Source organism: Carica papaya, chromosome 2 (assembly GCF_054855325.1).
Source record: "Carica papaya isolate Zhongbai chromosome 2, ASM5485532v1, whole genome shotgun sequence".
Taxonomy (NCBI): domain Eukaryota; kingdom Viridiplantae; phylum Streptophyta; class Magnoliopsida; order Brassicales; family Caricaceae; genus Carica; species Carica papaya.
Genome location: NC_142310.1, coordinates 9,714,191 through 9,735,281, shown reverse-complemented (window position 1 = coordinate 9,735,281; position 21,091 = coordinate 9,714,191). Strand labels below are relative to the sequence as shown.

The 21,091-nt window shown below is 32.9% G+C and overlaps 1 protein-coding gene and 1 long non-coding RNA gene across 3 annotated transcripts; one reads left to right on the top strand and one right to left on the bottom strand.

The window, feature by feature from the left end:
- The first annotated feature begins 2,754 nt into the window (after positions 1–2,754).
- Positions 2,755–5,938, top strand: LOC110808474 (transcription factor MYB16-like). The gene is made up of 3 exons (XM_088213235.1): positions 2,755–3,036; positions 3,176–3,305; positions 4,835–5,938. Exons 1-3 carry the CDS (start codon positions 2,904–2,906, stop codon positions 5,802–5,804), a joined length of 1,233 nt encoding a protein of 410 aa, XP_088069361.1. The 5' UTR covers positions 2,755–2,903; the 3' UTR covers positions 5,805–5,938.
- A 1,182-nt stretch (positions 5,939–7,120) lies between these two features.
- LOC148268748 (uncharacterized) lies at positions 7,121–9,535 on the bottom strand. Of its 2 annotated transcripts, none has more exons than XR_015816949.1 (2): positions 8,251–9,535; positions 7,121–7,221 (listed from the first exon to the last, which is right to left on the bottom strand). It is a non-coding gene; the product is annotated as an uncharacterized LOC148268748 (long non-coding RNA). The 2 variants fall into 2 exon arrangements; XR_015816950.1 differs by having other exon boundaries at positions 8,743–9,535.
- Positions 9,536–21,091: the final 11,556 nt, after the last annotated feature.

Below are 21,091 nucleotides of genomic sequence, written 5' to 3'. Positions count from 1 at the left end.
TACTTGGGAACTGGAATCAGAATTTAGAGCCCAGTATCCCCATTTGTTCGACCAAGAGTAAGAGGCAAATTTGGGGGACCAAATTTCTTTAAGGGGGGGAGAGTTGTAACGCCCAATAATTTTTAATTTTTAATTTTTATTATTATTATTAATTTTATTTTTATTTATTTTATTTTATTTTTATTAAATTAAATTAAAATAAACCTAATAAAATAAAATAAATATAAAATTGGGTAAAAAAATATTATTTGGATTTAATTAAAATTGATTTTGAGAAAAAAGGGTGAAAATTAAGATTCTGGGGGTATTTTTGAAAAGAAAATCAGAAACCGGGGGTCAAAACGCAATTTAGAAAAATTGTGCCACGTCAGCAGCCCAGTCAGCAACCCTGGCCAACCAGGACCTGCCGCGTGGCAAGACCACGTCGACCCGGGAACGAGCCACGTGAGCGATCCGCGTGCGCGCGATCGGACGGCCCAGATGCGTCCCCGCGCTACGGACGGCCCAGATGCAAGCGCACGGACGGCCCAGATGCACGCGCACGGACGACCCAGATTCAATCGCGCGCGGACGGTCCAGATTTAATTAAAATAGACGGCTGTGATCAAAAGGCAAAAGGGTATAAATAGAACCCCCACACCTGACCACAAAAACCCTAGCCGCCTGCCCTCACCGGAGAAGACGAACCAGAGGCCGGAGGAGCCGGCCGCCGCCACCCGCCGTCGCACCGGGGAGTTTTTCGACCGCTGATCCAGGTAAATTTCATACCCCCAGCTGGTTTTTCCACGCTGAGTTCCCCTGTGGCCAAATCAGAGCCAAAATCTCGGCCAAACGGCCGAAAAACACGGCCGAAACCCATCGGCGCCGCCACGCCCCTCCTCGGTTTTTGCCTCCGATGAGGCCCTTCCCAGCCTCCGTTTAATACAATTTTTATATCACCGTGATCACCATTCTTTTCTCTACAGGTTGATCGGAGCCAAATCACCAAAACACGAACCTCGCCACCCTCATACCGGACGGGGTATTGAGGTTTATAGTTTTAGCGCCCATACCGGACGGGGTATGGGGATGGCCCTGGAATCTGATTACAAGTGTTAAAGGTTCACGGGTAGTGGGACCCCTATGGATCCCCATGGATACTAGTAGGCTGGTAAATAAGGAAAAATGTGTTGTGTAATGATTGAGATGCAAAAGCCGTGATAAGTATTATGTTATACAGTTCCTATAATTTCGTGATGATGTTAATGTTATTGCTTTCGTATATTATTTTATGAATTTCACCGAGATAAGTGGATAGTAAAGGATTTTATTATTGATAAAAGAATTTGTTGTAAACTATGCTCCGTTGGTCTTTTTGTGTTTTCTACCCACCTTTACTTCCGTGACGGTGAGATAGTGTGATGTCCTTACTGGGCTGGTGTAGCTCATTCCTTATTTAATCATTTCAGATCAGGAAGACATTGTTCCCGAGCCCGTTCCGCAGGAAGACGGCGAAGGGGACGCCTGAAGACTCCGTAGTCATATTTATAGCTTTTATTTTCAAGTTTCTCTTTTAGTTAGTTTATTCTTTTATACTCTGAGCACGTTTTTTGTTTTAGTGTAAGGGATGTTTAATCAAAATTTTTATTACGCTTCCGCATTTGACCTTTTTAATACACATATTTCATTTTAAAATTCCGGAGTCGTTACAGTTACACCTAGTGCTCTAAACGCATTTCTAAGCAATCCCCACGTAATTAAATTGAAAAAACTCTTTTTAAAAAAATCATAAATTGGTAAAGCTTATTAATTATTGTTTTTTTTTTTGCCCCAACAGGATGGTGATAAGTTTGAAAATTAAAAAATAAATTCTTTTGCTTACGGAACTTAATTTGTTTCTCTAAATAAATTTAAGACCAACATTAGAATATCCAAAATTGTACTAAAAAATATAAATAATAAACCTGAATATATATGATGAAAAATGGAATGCATAAGTCCATTGACTGGAGTAGTAAAGTGAGTAGTTAAGTTAAATTATAGCGTCTCTTCTTTGAGAAAAGCAAATTATAGCTGAATGCACTACATAAGCTTGTTAGAAATTTACCATACTCCTAACTTGTTGAATTACTTCAAAGTATAAGACACTCGGTGTGTGTGTGTGTGTGTGTGTATATTATTACACAGTATTTCTCGATTTATTAGCTGAGATTTGGTATCTGGATTTCATTTTTTGTTGATAATTTTTGGAGACAATTACGGGAATATTAATGATCATATTAATTTCATATATCTACAAATAATAATATTTATACAGTACGTCTATTATTGCATGTGTGAAAATCAATAGCACATTGAAGAAATGTTTGGTGTTCTGATAAAGAACCAACTATCTTTTTAGAGATTGAATTAAATGGTTCCCTTAGCAAACATTACTTGCTACTTACAACAAAAATAGTGAATATTTCTAATTGTTTGAATAGTAATTTCCATTTAAGTTAACGGTTAATATAATTTTTTATTTTTTAAAAATTATGAGTTCGATTCAAAGTTATTCTTATATGTCTATTTATTTAAAAATTATTTATTTTTTTATTAATAATATGTATATATATTATCTAATTAATAAAAATATAATTTCTTTATTTAAAGAAAAAAGCATGATAAATGTTTTCACTAGAGTTAGGCAAAATTTTTATTTCTTTATTTATTGATCTACAATCAGTGATACTGGCTTAGTAGTAGTACTGCTAGCTTCCCCGCAACTAGCAAGGAACTCTCTTTCACACTCTCTCTCTCTCTCTATATATATATATATATGTACGCATATGTACAAAGTTTGCACTTGGCATTCTAATTAACGATTCTCTATTCAAAAGTCTTGGTCATAAATAGGAAATCAGTGCTTATAGTTTATTTGGGAAATGGGGAAGTCTTCTTGCTGTGATAAGAAGGGATTGAAGAAAGGGTCATGGACTCCTGAAGAAGACCAGAAGCTTTTAGCTTATATTGAAGGACATGGCCATGGAAGCTGGCGGGCGTTGCCTGCAAAAGCTGGTTCTTAAATTCACCTTTCTGTTTATACATTATATATATATATATTTAGACGTATGCATTTCTCTCTCTCTCTCTCTCTCTATATATATATATATGTAGATTGGTTTTTTTTATTCTAATGGATTATTGTGATTAAAAGGACTACAAAGATGTGGGAAGAGCTGCAGACTTAGGTGGATCAATTACCTGAGGCCAGACATTAAGAGAGGAAAGTTCACCCTTCAAGAGGAGCAGACCATCATTCAGCTCCACGCTCTTCTTGGGAACAGGTGAATCATACACGGCTTCTTTCTTTCTTTCTTTCTTTCTTTTTTAAGTACTACTATTAGAATAATATTTTTGTATAATATTAACCATAAAAATCAAGTTTAATAATTAAACTATAATTTAAGAATTCATGGTTTAATTTCTTCTGGGGTTAGAAAATGTCTTTCGAAAATTTGAAGTTTTAGTTATAACTAAATACCAAATTATTAAAGGCTTGTAGTGGAATAAATAATTGAATACTTCAGAATTTCTTTTATAACTGGTTCGTTTGCAAATTTACGTACAGTTTAATTATAAAATAATAAAAAAAATTTCTTAAAACGATTAAAAAAATTAACCTAATATGAATTTTTATGGGAAAATTAAATAATAAATTTCAAATTTTATTATTTTAAAGAAATTTTAGAATTTATTTTCTTAATTGTATTTTATTGTAGTTTTGATAGAGATTATAATTATTAGATAAAGTTAAATGAATTAAAAATCTCATCAATGTGATTAATTCATTTTGAAATAAAATTTAAAGTATATTAATCTAATCACAGTCACGGAATCTATATATTAATTATTCCTTATCTTATAATAATACCTAATAAAATGTAAAAGAATAAACCAGATATGTTCTCTCCATTATGAATCATGGCAACAGTTGATTAATGAAATTCACTGTATATGTCTTAAATTTCCGAGACACAGTCCGTTCCTATTTTTGAAAATTGCACTACTCTGTTCATTTGTGGAAGAATAATTAAATAATTGAAATTTTGGAAAAAAAAAAATTTACCTTAATGCTGTTCCCTATTTGGTATGTTGTGTATATATAGTAATGCTTTTTTGTATTAATTTTCCAATTAAAACTTTTCCTCCTTCAGTTCATCATTGGTTCTGGTATTAACACTTTTCCAATAAAAATCAATTCATCCATTGAGAAATCAAACAAGTCCGCCCACGAATAGTAATATTGCATTATTATTATTATTTTCTTGTTACTAGATGTTAAAAAAAGGTACAATAATAATAAGTTAGAAAATACTGTAAATTAATATATTTTTATTGATTTCATCAATATGATAGTTTAACGAGTAATACGCTTACATTATTTTTTAAAATTAAAAATTTAAATTTTACTAAAAATATAAATTTCGTTATTTTATATACGTATTATAAACTAATAATATCCGATTCATAATATTTGATTCAATAAAAATAATAATTTAATTTATTAATATTTTAGCTGAGATTTTATAACGTATTCTAACAAAAAAATTATTTTGTAATGACTAAGCTTTCTTAGACAAATATTTAATTTGTGTTCATGATATTTACAAAAATTTTCAGTTAGTTACATTTATAAAACATCTAACTATATTTTGTAAGAATTTAATTAAAAAAAATCAAATTAATTATAGATATTAGTAGTATTAACATCTTAAAAAATATTTCTTGCCTAATTAATGGAAGAAATGAATCACATACATCTTCGTCTTCTCCTTAGTGCTCACTAACTTACTAATAATGGTTATGCATGCAGGTGGTCGGTCATTGCAACTCACTTGCCTAAGAGAACTGACAACGAGATAAAAAACCATTGGAATACACATCTCAAGAAAAGATTAAACAAGATGGGTATTGATCCCGTTACCCATAAGCCAAAAATTATTGCCACTAGCTACACTGACGGTAGCTCTGCCAAGAATGTGGCTAATCTTAGTCACATGGCTCAGTGGGAGAGTGCTCGTCTTGAAGCCGAGGCTAGGCTGGTTCGTGAGTGCAAACTTCTAGCACCCTCTTCAAACCTACCTCTTCAGTTCCACCGACCAGTTCTGCCGTGGATCACCTCAAAAACTACTCATTCCTCAACTCGTCAACATTTGATCACCAACAAAGCTGTTATGGTACCACGAGAAGGCAAACCCCAATGTCTCGATGTGCTCAAAGCGTGGGAAGGGGAAGTCTCTAACATGTTTTTCACCGTCACTTCTGCCACCAGGGACGTCAACTTGATCGAGGGTCTGAAGTCACCAACGTCAACTTTGAGCTTCTCAGAGAACGTGTTACCAATTACAACGACCGTTGAATTTAGTGAAAACCAAGTTGACAGTAATTTTCTGATGTGTAGAACCACAGAATTCAAAGATGATGGTCAAAATGACAATAGCTATAAATGCCAACATGCTAAAATGTCAAACCAAAAATCGCCAGAATTTTGGAAATACAAACTCGACAATGATATTCATGCAATGGTAGTGCATGAAATGACAACGTATCCAAATGATCGTACGTTGTTTTATGAAGATTCATCAATGGTGGATCTGTCAGGGAGGCTTGCCTATCATGGTTCTTCTTCTAATCAAGTACAAGATCCACCATTATTGAGCTTCAATAATGGTGGAAGCTATGTTAGCGATATGGTTGATGAAGAGATCAGTAAAAGCTACTGGGAAAACATGTTGCTAAACGTAGCCAATTATGCTTCACCATCTGGATCACCTGTATTTTAGGTGGTTCAAATAAAATTAATTAATGATGGTATCAAGTGTGTTTCTGCATGCATTAAGTTGTAACATCCGAGGACTATGATTGAGTTGGCTTAAAACTTAATAGCTTTATCCAATAAAGTAGTGTTTTTCATTTTCCCAATAAATATATAAGTAATTTTTTCACTTCCATTAAAAAAAGTATATGTTTTTTGCTACTTTATTTTTGTTCATAAAAAAAAGTACTTTTCTTAATATTCTTCTCCAAAATTTTATTTACTAAGAAAATTTTATGATTAAATTAGAGTACAATATTTTGTGGTTTGGTATGTTTTAATTTGAATTTTATTACCTCTATTTTTCTTATTACAAATTGAAAACACACATCTATTCTTGTCTTATGTTATTTTATATCAAATATATATTAGTTTTCTTAGGTTTTTCATTATTTTGAAATTTTCATTATACATAAGTATTAGTCTCTAAAAAAGATTAATCTTATGTAAAATAACTTTAAATAAGAAAAAAAAGACATAACTACTAAAGGTAAAAATAGTTGAAGCTCAAGTTATTAGATTGTGTTTTGCTCAAATTATATTAGTATCACATTAATTATAAATGAGATATTTATATACGTTGAGTTCTTAGATTTTCTTTGACAATAGCACATTTTGCTTCTTTTCAATAAAATGAGAGCGATATTTCAAGTGTATTAAATTTACCTTAATTAGGAAATAGAGCTTTATAACTCTCTAAGGACACCATATATAATGTTTTATCTTATAATGATTTAATAAGGTAAATTTTCAAATTAGTTCCTGACGTTTGACAATTGTTACAATTTAATTATTAATATTTTTTTATTATAATTTGATACTTAATATTTTTTATTTATCTCAAATACCTCCATTTCTTAACAGAAAAAAATTAGAATTATTAGATCATATTTGAAAGTTTTAGATAAAAATAGGATTTTGATTAATTAATTAAATTAATAAAAAAGGTCAAATATTATTATTAATTTATTAATTTAGTTAATTATTGAACTCATTTTTTTGAGTTATTTTCTAAAGCATCCAAATATGGTATATCTATTTTAATTTTTTTGTTAGAAAATGAAAAAAAAAGATATTTAAAATAAATAAAAAATATTAAGAAGCAAATTGTGTGTCACACCCCGATACTCGATATGAGGCGCAATTCCTGCTCATGTTATTTTCATGCAGTGGGCTCATAAAATATATATATGCATGGGTCAAAAATATAATACACTATAATATCCCATGTAATATGTACAGTAATTATATATATAATATAATGTTAAAATTTAGAGTCTAACATAATAAAATAAAACTTTTCGAATACGCACAATATATACAAAAATAAAAACTCTTTTACAAGTTCTACTCGTCTGACAGCGATACTGGCTCTTCATTCTTATCTGAAAAATATCAGGATAAAATTTAATGTGTTTCACCAACTCAATAAATATTCTCATTCTCTCAACCTAGATAAAATTTCATGAAAAACATATGGTAAGAAACAAAAGTAATAAAAATATTTCAATACAATTTCCATATTCTTATTTTCACTATTTCACATGTTTCTGATCGATCTGATGAATTCTTTCGAATATCATATACAAACCTCAAATATATATTCTCATACTCTCGAAAGTCATAAATGCACTCGAATATCAATCATCATTTCGAAACATAATCACACATACAAAAGATCACAGATACATTCGAATATCATTCATAATCTCGAAACATAATCACACATATAAAAAAAAGATCATAGATGCACTTGAATGGTCATTTCTATAGTTTCATTGCGCAATGCCGTTTATGTCATCATCAAGAAAAGGCGAAATGGATCCCTCCATCTTATGAATAGCACACACATAAATTACACAATGGCCGCAGCAGGTACGTTTGCTAGGTGGCCCACATTCACACGAATGCCTATCCACGTCTGGATTTAGGTTTCAGACTATATACATATACAGGTTTACCATGTCCGCAGAATTTTAGCTACACACACACTCCCCACCTCGATTCAGACTAAACGAGAAGGTATTCAGGGTCCCTATCCTATTCACTCCTACTTCTCATTCTAAAATTCTCAATTTATTTAAATGATCAATTTCTTATACTCAATTATTTCTTTTCCTTTCTATTTTTGTATTTTTATTTTATTTTATTTTTTTTCAATTTTTCCTTATTTGGGAATTTTTCTTTTTAATTTCAGATTTCATCAGTCCAAATAATTCTCAATCCATTGGGTTTGTTTTCTGGTTTCGTCTCCTCATAGGGTTCTAATTGCTTAGATTTACTAATCATAATTTGGATTCTATTTTTTATCAAAAATTAGGTCAATGTCTGTTCAAATTTTAAAATTTATAATTTAATGAAATGAATGCATATTCCAAAAAATTCAAACCCGGTTGAGATTTAGAAATACTTACTCTCCTACACGTCTTCCTGAATCCGTCTGAATGTCTAAATTTTTCTGTATACACGACATAATTAATTAAAATACTTCGAAATACCAAAAATTAATTTAATCAATTTATGGATTCCAACGACCACCTAACAAAATACCTGAATCTATCAGGATCCGTATCCGAAAAATCTTTCGACTCTCTGTTTGGCGAATCATATTTTTATTTTTCGAGAAAGACTTTTTGGCTTCCTGGACGGTAAACCGGATTCCTATTTTTTGAGGAAGACTTTTCAGCTTCCCAAACAGCAAATCAGAATTCAAAATGGTGGATCGATTTTTCACGCTCAGGGAATACCCTTCGGCTTCCTGAATGGGTCGGTTTTTCCCATTCCCAAGGAAACCTCCACAGTTCCAACGCAGGTGGGGGGCCTGGTCGAGCTCGTGCGGCTAGCCTGACACCAACCCCGCTCCACCGCTGCTCAACAACCACCAAAAAAATGCAAAAAAGCTTTACCTTTCTAGTGTGGGGGCGATTCGGCCTTGATTTGGCACATGGTCGCCTCCTCTCGGTCACTTCGTGGTCTTTTAGCTCTCAAACCTAGCTCGGATGCGGCACTCGAAAAACTTGAACAACTTTTGTCTCCGTCGTCATACGGCGTCTTGGGTCGTTTCCTCTTCCTCCTTCCTTTTGGCTCGGTTTACACTGTTCTCCCACCTCTGCCTCTCTCTTCTTCCCTTCCTCCCTCGCGGCGGCCGCACTTTGGCTCCCCTTCTCTTTCCCACTTGGCCCTTTCTCTCTTTTCTTCTCATTCCTCCTTTTTTTCTCCTTTCCCTTCTTCTTTTCGACCTCTCTCTTCCTTTTTTCTCCTCCTTTCTTCATTCTTTCTCCTTTTTTCTTCCCTCTTTTGCTCGACCACTCTTTTTTTTCTCCTTCATTTTCTCCTTCTCCAGCCTCCTTCTTCCTTTCCTCTCCTTCTTTCTTCTCTCTCGACTTCCCTGAACGACCCCCTCTTCTTCTTTCTCTTCCCGATCGCTCCTCTCTTTTTTGACTACTCTTCAAAATGAAGAGAAACCCTAAAATTTTTTCTTTTTATATCCATTCGCCCTGACCGTTAGATCTTTCTAGCTCGATCTGGGTTGTCCGTTTTTCATTAAATCTCACCCATTTGATCTTCTCAAACGGTTCAATCAAGACCGCTCGTTCCCTATTTCTTTTTTTTTACCCCATTCCACTTCCACTTATTTATACTTTTACCCCATTTTTTCTCATTTGTTTCCCTTAAGTCCTAATTCTAATTTTATTTTTTATTTACATTTCGTCTCTTTTTTTTTTCTTTAGATGGATATTACATTGTAACAAAAAAGTTAAGAACTAAATTGTAATGAGTGCAAAACATTATAGACTAATTTACTAATTTTCTATAAAATTATTTGTTTGTGTAGATTTAATGCATGCGAGTAACCTCACAACATTATGACATTTTCTCTTGATAGGAATCAATGTATAAGCACATAGTGTATTTTTAAAATTCAGAATGATAACATTAAAAATATAAGTATATTATTCACTTTATGTTTAGATAAGTGAGTTTAGTGGTTATAGATTTAACTACTAGACTTACAATCCAAGCATTCAATACCATTTAGTAGAACATTTTATTTTATATACATGTCAATAAAAGCCAGTATAATAATCTTGTAAATCCATTTATTACCAACATAACGGACATGTCATTTATGCTTTTTAGCCAAGGAGTTGAACTTATCACACATGATACTCCTCCATGCAGGAAAGAATGGCTTTAAAAAAGGTGGCTGGTTCAATCGGAGCAACAGTGGCAGCATTAGCTTATCCCTTTAACATTGTTCAAGGACATAGGTCATAAAATTTGTACTTCCATACGAATCTGAAACTTGGCTTAATAGTTCATTTAAAAACAAACAGATCCAAATAAATGTTCAGTCACCCTCTATTAATACGCGAAAAAGAAAGAGATAAAAAAAACAAGAAGAAGAAAATATGCTTGCAGGGAGATCCAACAAGCTTCTGACGCGCATTTAGTTACCATATAAATTAAGTATAGTTATTTTAGAAGCATCAAGCTCCTAAGCGAAAAAATCAATGGACATACAAGGTCATATAGCCCGCAGCAGGTAGCTGAATTAAATTTCTTCATAATTTTGTTTCATCTAGATAGCATCGTAAATATTATTGTTTATGTGGTACTACAATAACTTAATTGATTCCAGCAGTGTGTCATTATTTTTCAAAAGTGAGTAATAAAATTAATTATGGCATATGGAGTACAAGTACGTATACAGCTGTCAGGCATAGTTTAATGGAAAAACTCTTATGAATTGTCCTTAGAGGCTCCAGTTGCAGATTACTTTTTCCTATAAAACTTTTAATTAACATTTGAGATATGTTTCATGAAATTGTGCTATGTATCTAGACCCATCGTCTATATATATCCTTCATTCATGCAAGATTTATACATATACACGCATATGAACATACATGTGTAATGTTGTGCAACGGAGAGTCGCCTTGGACCTTCTTAATAACTTTATAGAATATGTATGTATCTTAGCTTTGAAGTTATTATTCTAAAATAATAAACAAGTTGAGAAAATTAGAGAAGATTAGCTAGAAGTTTTGCTGTATGTATTTTATTAACAGATGAGGAATATATATATAGGAGAATATACACAATCTTGGCTACCTATGTGTAAGACTATGAAATCATAATCCTTAATATGAGGGATTTAACACAAAGCAATATAGAAAAATAAATATATACAAAATATAAGAGACATACAAAAATAGAAAACATATATTACAAGATATTTCTTAATACTCTCTCTCAAGTTGGAGAGTGAATATCATGAAGTCCCACTTTGTTGCAGAACGTCAAAATATGGTCTTTTCCTAAAGCTTTTGTGAATATATCTGCTAACTGGAATTGCATTGAAATATGAGAAAAGTTTATCATTCCAGCTTGTAATTTTTTTCAAACAATATGACTATCTATCTCAATGTGTTTCGTACGTTCATGAAAGACGAGATTTGTAGTAATGTGTAGGAGTTGCTTGTAAAACTTTCAAATCTTGTAGTATGTAGCGCAAGCCATGGCTTGATATTCGACTTCTTCTGATGATTTAGAGACATTACCCTGTAACAGATCTTCTTATGGCACGATAACCTTCCCAATCTGAATCACAATAGGCTTTCAAATCTAGATTATTAGTGGATGAGAACAATAATCCTTGACCAAGAGTACCTTTGATATATCAAGAATCCACATAGCAACATCCTAATGAGGTCTTCGAGGTTTATGCACAAACTGACTTAGTGTTCGAACTGAGTAAACTATATTCGGTCTTGTAACTGTGAGATAAATTAATCTACCAATGAGCCTTCTATATTTAGCTGGATCATTTAGTAGCATTCCATATGTAGGAGTGAGTTTCAAATTTTGTTCCATTGGAAACTTGTCTGGGCGTGCACTTAAAAATCTTAAATTTTGCAAAATATGTAAAGCATATTTTCTTTGAGACATGAAAATGCCTTTCTTAGAGCGTGAAAGCTCAATACCCAGAAAATATTTCAAGTCTCCAAGATCTTTGATGCGAATGCATTGTAAAAATTTTTTTTAAGGTGTTTCATCTCTTGAAGGTCTTCTTATGAGAAGTATGTCATCAATGTAAATAAGGACTGTTGTGAATAAAGAACCTTCAGCTTTAGTGAAAAATGAATAATCAGCTTTTGATTGTTGGTAATTAGCCTTTTGAATAGTATTTGACAACATGGAAAACCAGTTTCTTGATGCTTATTTAAGTCCATAAAGTGACTTATTAAGTCGACACACAATGTTCTCCCTCTGTCAGCGAATACCAGGTGGAGTTTTTATGTACACTACCTCATGCAAATCACCATGAAGAAAAGCATTTTGTACATCTAGTTGATGTATGAACCAATTGCGAGCAGCCACAATAGTAAGAAGACAACGTAAGGTGGTGAGTTTGGCAATAGGAGAAAAGGTTTTTTGGTAATGAATACCTTCGACTTGAGTGTAACCTTTAACTACAAGTCGCGCTTTATAGCGCTCAATGGTGCCATCATATCTGTATTTTATTTTATATACCCGTTTGCAACCAATGGGTTTATGACCGGTAGGAAGAGGAACTAAATTCCATGTGTTATTTTATTGCAAAACTCTGTATTCATAGTGTGTGTCCAATGTGGGTCAAGGATAGCTTGAGCATAGGATTGAGGTTCTTTATGACCTGTATGTTAGCTAAAAAAACACAATGAGTAGTAAAAAGATGAGAATATGAAAGAAAATGAGAGAGAAGGTACCGAGTATTGGATTTGGAATTTGGTGTCAAAGTAGAGTGATTGACTAAAGCTAACAATATGCAGTCTTTATGCCATGTTGGAGGTTGCAGAAGGCGAGTGGATTGACAGGTAAGGATGGAAATTGAAGGATCTAAGTTGGTAGGAAGAGATAGAGGTGGTTCATCTTAAGTTGATGAAGTAGGGGATGAGGAAGATAGTGGGAACAAGTATGGGAGATGGGAATCCTTGGCCATTAGACATATCAGTCTGTTAGGGTGGGGTGGAGGTGTCTTGTGATGGAGACCAATTGTCTGAATAAGCAAAAGAAGGATCAGGTAACACAAAACTGGAATCTAGAATATTCAAAATTGAAGGGAAAGTGGTTTCATAAAATTTGACATCACGACTAACAAAAAAATATTTTTCTCTAAATCATAAAGCTTACAACCCTTTTAACTAGTAGGGTATCCAATAAAAATACATTTTTTAGCACGCGGTTCAAACTTATGTGTATGATAAACAATAGTGGCATAACATAAGCAACTGAATACTCTCAAGTGATCAAATGATGGTGGACGTTTGTATAATAATTAAAAAGGGGATTTGCTGGATAACAATGATGATTGTAATCGATTTATAAGATAAACAGTAGTTAATACAGATTCACCCTAAAAATTAAGAGGTAGATGATACTAAAATAGTAATGCACGGGCTATCTATAAAATATGGTGATATTTGTGTTCAACAACTCCATTCTATTGTGAGAGTGTAGACACAAGTGCATAGGTATTCAATACATTTAGATTGAAAAAAGATCTCTTATTAACATGAATTTAGAACCATTATCTACCCTGATAGCTTTTATAGTTGCATGAAATTGAGTACGAGCAAAGGTAATAAGAGATTTTAAAATACTTTAAGTTTTAGATTTAAATTGCATAAGAAACATCCATGTGCATCTTATAAAATATCAACAATAGTAAGAAAATAACGTGCACTTGAATGTGTAAGAATTTTGTGGGAACCCCAAATATCACAATGTAATAATTTAAAAGGTGCATGATTTGATATGGAACTTAAAAGGAAAGGAAGTCTGGTATGTTTAGCCATAGGACAAACATTACAATTATTATATAAAGAAATATTTTTAGTAGCCAATAAAGAAGAAACTAACTTAAGGTGAAGTGGTGATGGATGTCCGAGGCGTATGTGCCACACGTTTTGAGGTTGGGAAACTTGGTGAGCGACTAGTGTTCTTTGTATTGGAGATATGTAATAAAGACCATCATATTGCTTACTCAAGCCAATCATCTTCCCTGTAGCCAAGTCCTGTAGAACGAAAATGTGGGAAACAGAATGGCACAATAGTTTAAAGTAGTGGCAAGTTTACTTACTGATATTAAGTTTAATCGAAAAGAAGGAACATACAAAACATTATCTAAATTGATATATGGAGTGAATGATATGGTTCCTGTTGAAGTAATTGTGGCAGAAGACCCTATGGGTAAATTGACAATAGGTATTGGTGACCATTTTGTGTGAGTGAAAAGTGATGAATCTGAAGTGATATGATTAGTAGCTCCTCTATCCAACATTCAAGGTTTAGTGAATATAGAATTAATTGAGATGTTAAAAAAAGGAGATAGGCCTGTAGTATTTGCATAAGCATTGTTATTGCCATAAGCAAAATTTGTAGACATCATAGATAAGGCATGAGCTAGTTGTTGAATTTGATCTGCTGATAGACCATGTGTGGGATTGAGTTGGTTGGAGAGTTGATTTGGTTTACTGACATCCTATGAATGAGTGTCTTACATAAACTGAGAGGAGCTTGTTACATTGACACTAGAGAAGGATTTGGGTGCAGTTCCTCTTGATCCACGCTGCTACTATTGTGGTTAACCTTGTTGATTCCCTTGAGCTCCATGTTTATTAGAAACCCATGTGCCATTTTTAAACTTGCATCTTTTTTCAGTATGCCATCTTCTATCATAATAGCTGTAATGAAATTTCGGAGTTCGACAGTTTTTAATAGTATGACATTCTCTATTGCAATGCTCACAATGCTTGTTTTTGGATTTATTTGAGAAGATGTTTGAATGGGTTGGAACTGCAGCAGCAATAGAAAAATTTCCAATTTATTCTAAAGCCATTTGACATTGTGTTTCATCTTGAATAACCAGAGAATAAGCTTGACGTACATTAGGTAATTGAGTCATCATGAGAATATTGGTACGAATGACGTTGTAGGTATCATTAAGACCCATAAGGAATTGCATCACTTGATCCTCTTCTCTTTGTTCATTATGTGTTTTCATCTTATTGTAGGTCGAAAGAGTGCGATATGTTTCTAATTCATCCCAAAGACATTTAAGTTTTATAAAATAAGCAGACACTGGCATGGAGCCTTGAGAGAGATAAATCAATAATTTTTGGATTTAATAGATTGCCGGAGCATTCTTTTGAGCGAACTGATCTTTAAAATCTTCCCAAACTTGATGAGCTATTTTGGCTTGAATGACTCCCTTAGCTAAGTCAGGTTCTACAGAGTGAGTGAGCCATGATAAAATCATGTTGTTACATTGATTCCATAAAGCATAACATATAAGATCTTCTGTTTCTGAAGGTGATTCAATTGTTCCATTAATGAAATCGATTTTGTTCTTGGTCGTGAGAGCATGAATCGTGGATTTACTCCATGATTGATAATTGGATCCATTCAATTTTATTGGTACAAGCATATGATTAGGATGATCTAAAGAGTGAATAAAATATGGGTTTGATGAGTCCATAACAGAAGTATTGTTGGTATTAGCTGAATGCTTGGAAATAGATTTTTCTAGTGGTGTTTGATTTTCAATTGTCATGGTTATAATTTTGCTTTGACACCATTTAAAATAATAAATAAGTTGAGAAAATTAGAGAGGATTGGCTGGAAGTTTTTCTGTATGTACTTTATTGAGAGATGAGGAATATATATATATAGGAGAATATACACAATCTTGGCTACCTATGTCTAAGGCTATAATATCGTAATCCTTAATCAATGGATTTAATACAAACCAATACATAAAAGTAAATATTTACAAAATATGGGCGATATACAAAAATAGAAAACGCATATTACAAGATATTTCTTAATAATTATACACATTACTTCCTATAATATATTTATATTATAAACAATATTTAGCAAAAGAAAAGCATAATTTGTAAATGTGAGAATTATTATATGAAAATTATGTGTGACAACTTGAAGATTCTTTATTTTTAAATAAATTATTTATCACATAAACGTTTGTGCATATTATTTTGCTTAACTATAATACTATATGTGTGTGTATATATTAATAAATTTCACATATCCATGACTATATAGTCTAGAGAGGAATATAACTTCAAGTTTTAACAAACCTTCTTTTCTTAATCTTCATTTATAGAAGTACAAAGCTTATGTGTACATTATGTATATTTTAATTTAAAATAATCTATTGAAAAATATTTAAAGAAGATAAAGATTTATTTAGTTAGGAATATATGATAGAGGAAGAAGCTAACTCATATTTGCTATAGTGAAAGACTATAAAAATAATGAGTTTCTTACTCAAGCTTAACAAAAATTTAAGATATACTAGACATTGTTGTTAACTATCAATTTAGAAGAAAAAAATACGATAAAGTATACTACATGCAAGTGGTTTGCCCATGCCCCCCAATTAATTTTCCAATAAAATGCTTACTTATGCACCTCTTATAATAATTAATTTACAACAACATATAAAATTGTTGTTAGCTAAATACATTTGTTCGAGTAGAACATAATACCGTGCGTTCAACATATAATATAAATTTACAATGAGTACTATAAGAACAAGTATCACATTTTAAATTGTCATACTCTAATTTGTTCTACCATAAAATAAATATTTATAACAATACTAGTAAAAACAATAGTTAAAATATGCTAAAAAGATATATGGAAAGATTTGACTTACTTACGCTCGATAATAATGATAATAATAATAATAATAATAATAATAATAATAATTTTACTTTATTTTATTTTTAGTGGTCAATAAGAAAAAGAGAAAGAAAAAGAAAAAGAGAAAGAAAGAAAGTTGGAGAAGAAAAAGAGAAAAAAAAAAGACAGACAAAAAAAGAAACGGGGGAAGGCCAGGACCAAAAAGTCCAAGCTTGCCTTTGTTTTCTTTTTTTTTTTTTATACTTAGAATGCCTAAGCCCTTAACTTCAACTCTAATCCATCTCTTAACAAAAAAATAGCTCAAATGTTTCCATTTGGTCCAACACATCCTTATCATTGTTCGGTTAGGACTCGAGCCCAAACATTCACATGTTTTCAAAAATATATTCAAACAAAAATCTAATTAGTTTTGAGTAAAGTTTATAAAATTAAGAAATTAAGATTGATAATCAAGTATGTAAAAAAATTAGAAGATGGTGATACTGAACGTTTTAATATATCATTTGCTTGTTGCTTGATTATTGAATGAAGATTGTATGTTTTAAATATTGTATGATGGGTTAATGGTATGATGAGTTGAATAGTTTAAGTAGAATAACAATAATAGTGCATTTCACCAATAAGATCATAGATACATAAAATAACTCTCACAAATAAAATAAGATCAATAAAAAAATACACGTTCTTAAATAAAATTAAAGATTATAAATAAAACTAATAAACTTTAAAAAATAAAAATAATAAAATCACTAAAACAAAAATAGTAAACAAAATGACAACCAAATAAATTACAAAAAATATAAAAGTGTATGATTAAGGGGAGTTAGTGCATAGTTCCATGAGGCTGGAAAAGAGACAAACAATAAAAATCAGAATAGTATCAAATATAGAGCATGACCACTAAGAAAGTGTATACAGTCTCTATGTCACATACCACACCTCGTCTTATAGGGTAATTACTGGAGTATACTTCCTTAAATCATATAGATTCGAGTTAAATAAAATATCTTAACTTTATTAATCATAAAAGAGTTGCATATGTGTTATATCTCTTAAATGTAAAACATAAAAAAAATGTATGAGGCTCTAAATTTCCTTATTTACATTACTAAATAAAAGTATAAAATAGTAACCTTAATCTCAGAGTCTAACTTCAGATATTTTTTTCATATCACCGCTCACTCTACAGTGGTACCTTCAGTATCTGGAGAGTGAGATAAAATATCCCAATAAGCGATATTATGAAATCATAACATACTACATGTAATATATAATTTCTTTACACACATAAAACATATATCATATAGTATTTCCAAAACAGATATAAATCAAAAGATGAAAGTACAAATCAGAAAATGGATTCATGTTATAGATTTTATCACTATTATAGACGATCAATCAGTTACCATAAATTATGCGTAGGCACAGATACTTATCACTGGTTCCCCATAAACCCGAATATGGAATGATATACATGAGTACCTTGAAACACTGCTACCCCCCGAACACAAAATGGTTAGGGCACACAGATCATATTATTTTTCCATACACCCGAACATATAACGATTATGTGTGGGTACACACTTATCACTTCACCAATACACCCAAATACGGAATGGTTATGTACGGCCAGATTGAAGCCTAACATAATGCAGGTACTTTCGGAATAACTTTTTTTCTATAATGAGTGATGCACACATATCAAAATCATATTTCAAAAACAAAAGGCGAAATAACATTTATATCGAAGTAAAACTTTAACAAATACTTAGCAAATACATAAAAAAAATTAAAAACTTACACATTTTTATACTGAAAATACGTAAAATATTTCAAAACTATGTAGACTATGAACCCATAATATCCACTTACCTTAGATCCTTAGCAGTCGTAGTTTTACTTCTGGCAGAGTTCCGACTTTATTTATTACTTTTTCTCTAAAACATTTGGTAGAGTTTTTTGATATTTTTTGTCACTTTTCCTTTTGATCGTGAGCCTTATTCATCTTCTCTTCTTCTTTCTCCATTTTTACAAATTTAGCAGAGTTTCTCCAAGAGTTTTATCTAAAACCTCAAAATACTCTCAAAAATCACATACTTTGTACTTCCTCTCATTCCTTCACCTTTATGCTTTTAACTATTTTTTTCTCATTCGGAATGTCTCCTCCTCCCTTCTCCTATCCCTTATTTATAAGAGTGGGGAGCCATGAGGGAAAGGTTGTCACTATTCTGTCATACTATTTCATCTAAAAGTTGACATTTTTCATCATGTCACTTCACTTAAAAGGTTACCACTCTTCACATATCGTTTTATCTTAAAGGTATTTTCACATGCTACTTTATCTAAAAAGTTACTACTTTTCACATGTCATTTTATCTAAAAGACCTTTTCACATGTCACTTTATCTAAAAGGTTACCACTTTTCGTATATGACTTCATCTAAAAATTGTTATTTTTTATTATGTTATTTTATCTAATGGTTACTACTTTTCATTATATAATTTTATTTAAAAAATTCCCACCTTTTCTCATGCCTCTTCATGCTTATTCTAGTTCTTTCGTCATTATCCATCATTTTTTCGTTTGCCCCTAACCTATGTCCTTAACCTTATTATATATTTTCAAACACATGCAAAACTAAATTAAATATATCAAATATATATGCTGCAGGAGCTATTGTTAGACCAAAAGCATGACTAAGAATTCGTAATAGCCATACCTGGTCCTGAAGGTAGTCTTAGGAACATCATGGGTAAGAATTCGTAATGGTCATACCTGGTCCTGAAGGTAGTATTAGGAACATCATCTTTCTTAATTTTTAGTTGATGGTATCCAGAACATAGATCAATCGTTGAAAATACTTGGCTCCTTGAAATTAGTCGAATAAATCATCGATACGAGGCAACAGATATTTATTCTTTATGGTAACTTGGTTTAGATGTAACACCCAAGTATTTTAATCTTATTCTTATTATTATTATTTTTTTTTTTTCTATTTTTCTTTTTTTGTATTTGAATTTTTTACTTTTTAATTAATTTAATTTAATAAAAATAAAAATAATAATAATGATAAAATTGGATAAAAATATTATTTGGATTTAATTGAAATTGATTTTGGAAAAAAGGGGTGAAAATTTAGATTATGTGGGTGTTTTTGAAAAAAAAATCGAAAACCAGGGTCAAAACGCACTTTAGAAAAATTGTGTCACGTCAGCACCCACGTCAGCGGCCCGGTTAGCAGCCCTGGCCAATCAGGACACGCCGCGTGGCAAGGAAACACTGACCAGGGAACGGGCCACATGGGCGATCCGCATGGGCGCGATCGGACGGCCCAGATCTGTTCCCGCGCGCACAGACGGCCCAGATCAAACATGCGCACGGACAGTCCAGATTCATGCGTACGGACGGCCCAGATTCAATCAGGCACGGACGGCTCAGATTGCATCGCGATTGACAGCCCAGATTTAATCCCAATTAAATCGCGATCGAACGGTTCAGATTTAATCTTGATGGACGGTTGAGATTAAAAGGTAAAGGGTATAAATAACCCACCCACACCTGACCACAAAACCCTAGCCGCCGTGCCTCGCCGGAGAAGAAGAACCAGATGCCGGATGAGCCGGCCGCCGCCACCCGCCACCGCACCGGGGAAGTTTTCGATCGCCGATTGAGGTAAATTTTCTCCTCCTGGCTCATTTTTCGATGCTGAGTTCGCATATGGCCAAACCGGAGCCAAACCACTGGGCAAACGGCCGAAAAACCCAGCCGAAGCCTAGCGGTGCCGCCACGTCCCCCTCTATTTTTGCCTCCGATGAGGCCCTTCCCGACCTCCATTCGATGCAAATTTTATACCACTGTGATCACCGTTCTTTTCTCTACAGGTTGATCAGAGCCAAACATCAAAACGTGACTCACGCCGGAGGAGCCGCTGCACCCGAGAGCACTGCCGCCGGTAAGTTTCGGTTTTTTATGATTTTTTGGCCCACCGAGGGCCCTAGGGTTGTTTTATCACAGGGACCGATGCAAGTGTGGTCGAATTCAGCTGAAAACAGTCAACCTGAGGCTAATCACCGTCGCAAGCAGCGGCGCCGTCGCCGGAGCACGGCGGAGCTGCCGTGCCGGAATTTCGATATTGGCCGAAAAGGGCCCTAGGTCTGATTTGAGATTTTTTGGGACACATGCAGGTAGCTGTAGTGCGTTTCAGTTTTCCAGAAAAAAATTCAGGGAAATTAGGGACAGCTTGTAGGCGCACTGTAAAGTCGAATTCAGACCCCGAAACAGGTAAGGACCCCTCACCCTATTTCCTATCACGGTATTAAAGCTAAATAAATAATTAAACTGTATTATGTGACTTTATAAATGTATAATTGATTTAGGTTGCCAATGGAGCCCGAGTCTGATACAGTGTTGGTCTGTTATTGTTTGATCTAATTTTCAGTATTAAATGCAGCATGATGTTTGATGTAATTATGTTATGGTCTCGTATGCATGAACTATGGTTTCTTTTATTATGGTTTGTATTATGGTGAACCCGGTACTGTA

Excerpts from the sequence above, each read along its gene's own strand:
- LOC110808474 (XM_088213235.1), top strand. The coding sequence starts at position 2,904 with ATGGGGAAGTCTTCTTGCTGTGATAAGAAGGGATTGAAGAAAGGGTCA. Across the intron at positions 3,037-3,175 it reads GGCGTTGCCTGCAAAAGCTG|GACTACAAAGATGTGGGAAG; the intron begins GTTCTTAAATTC and ends TGTGATTAAAAG. Across the intron at positions 3,306-4,834 it reads CACGCTCTTCTTGGGAACAG|GTGGTCGGTCATTGCAACTC; the intron begins GTGAATCATACA and ends TTATGCATGCAG.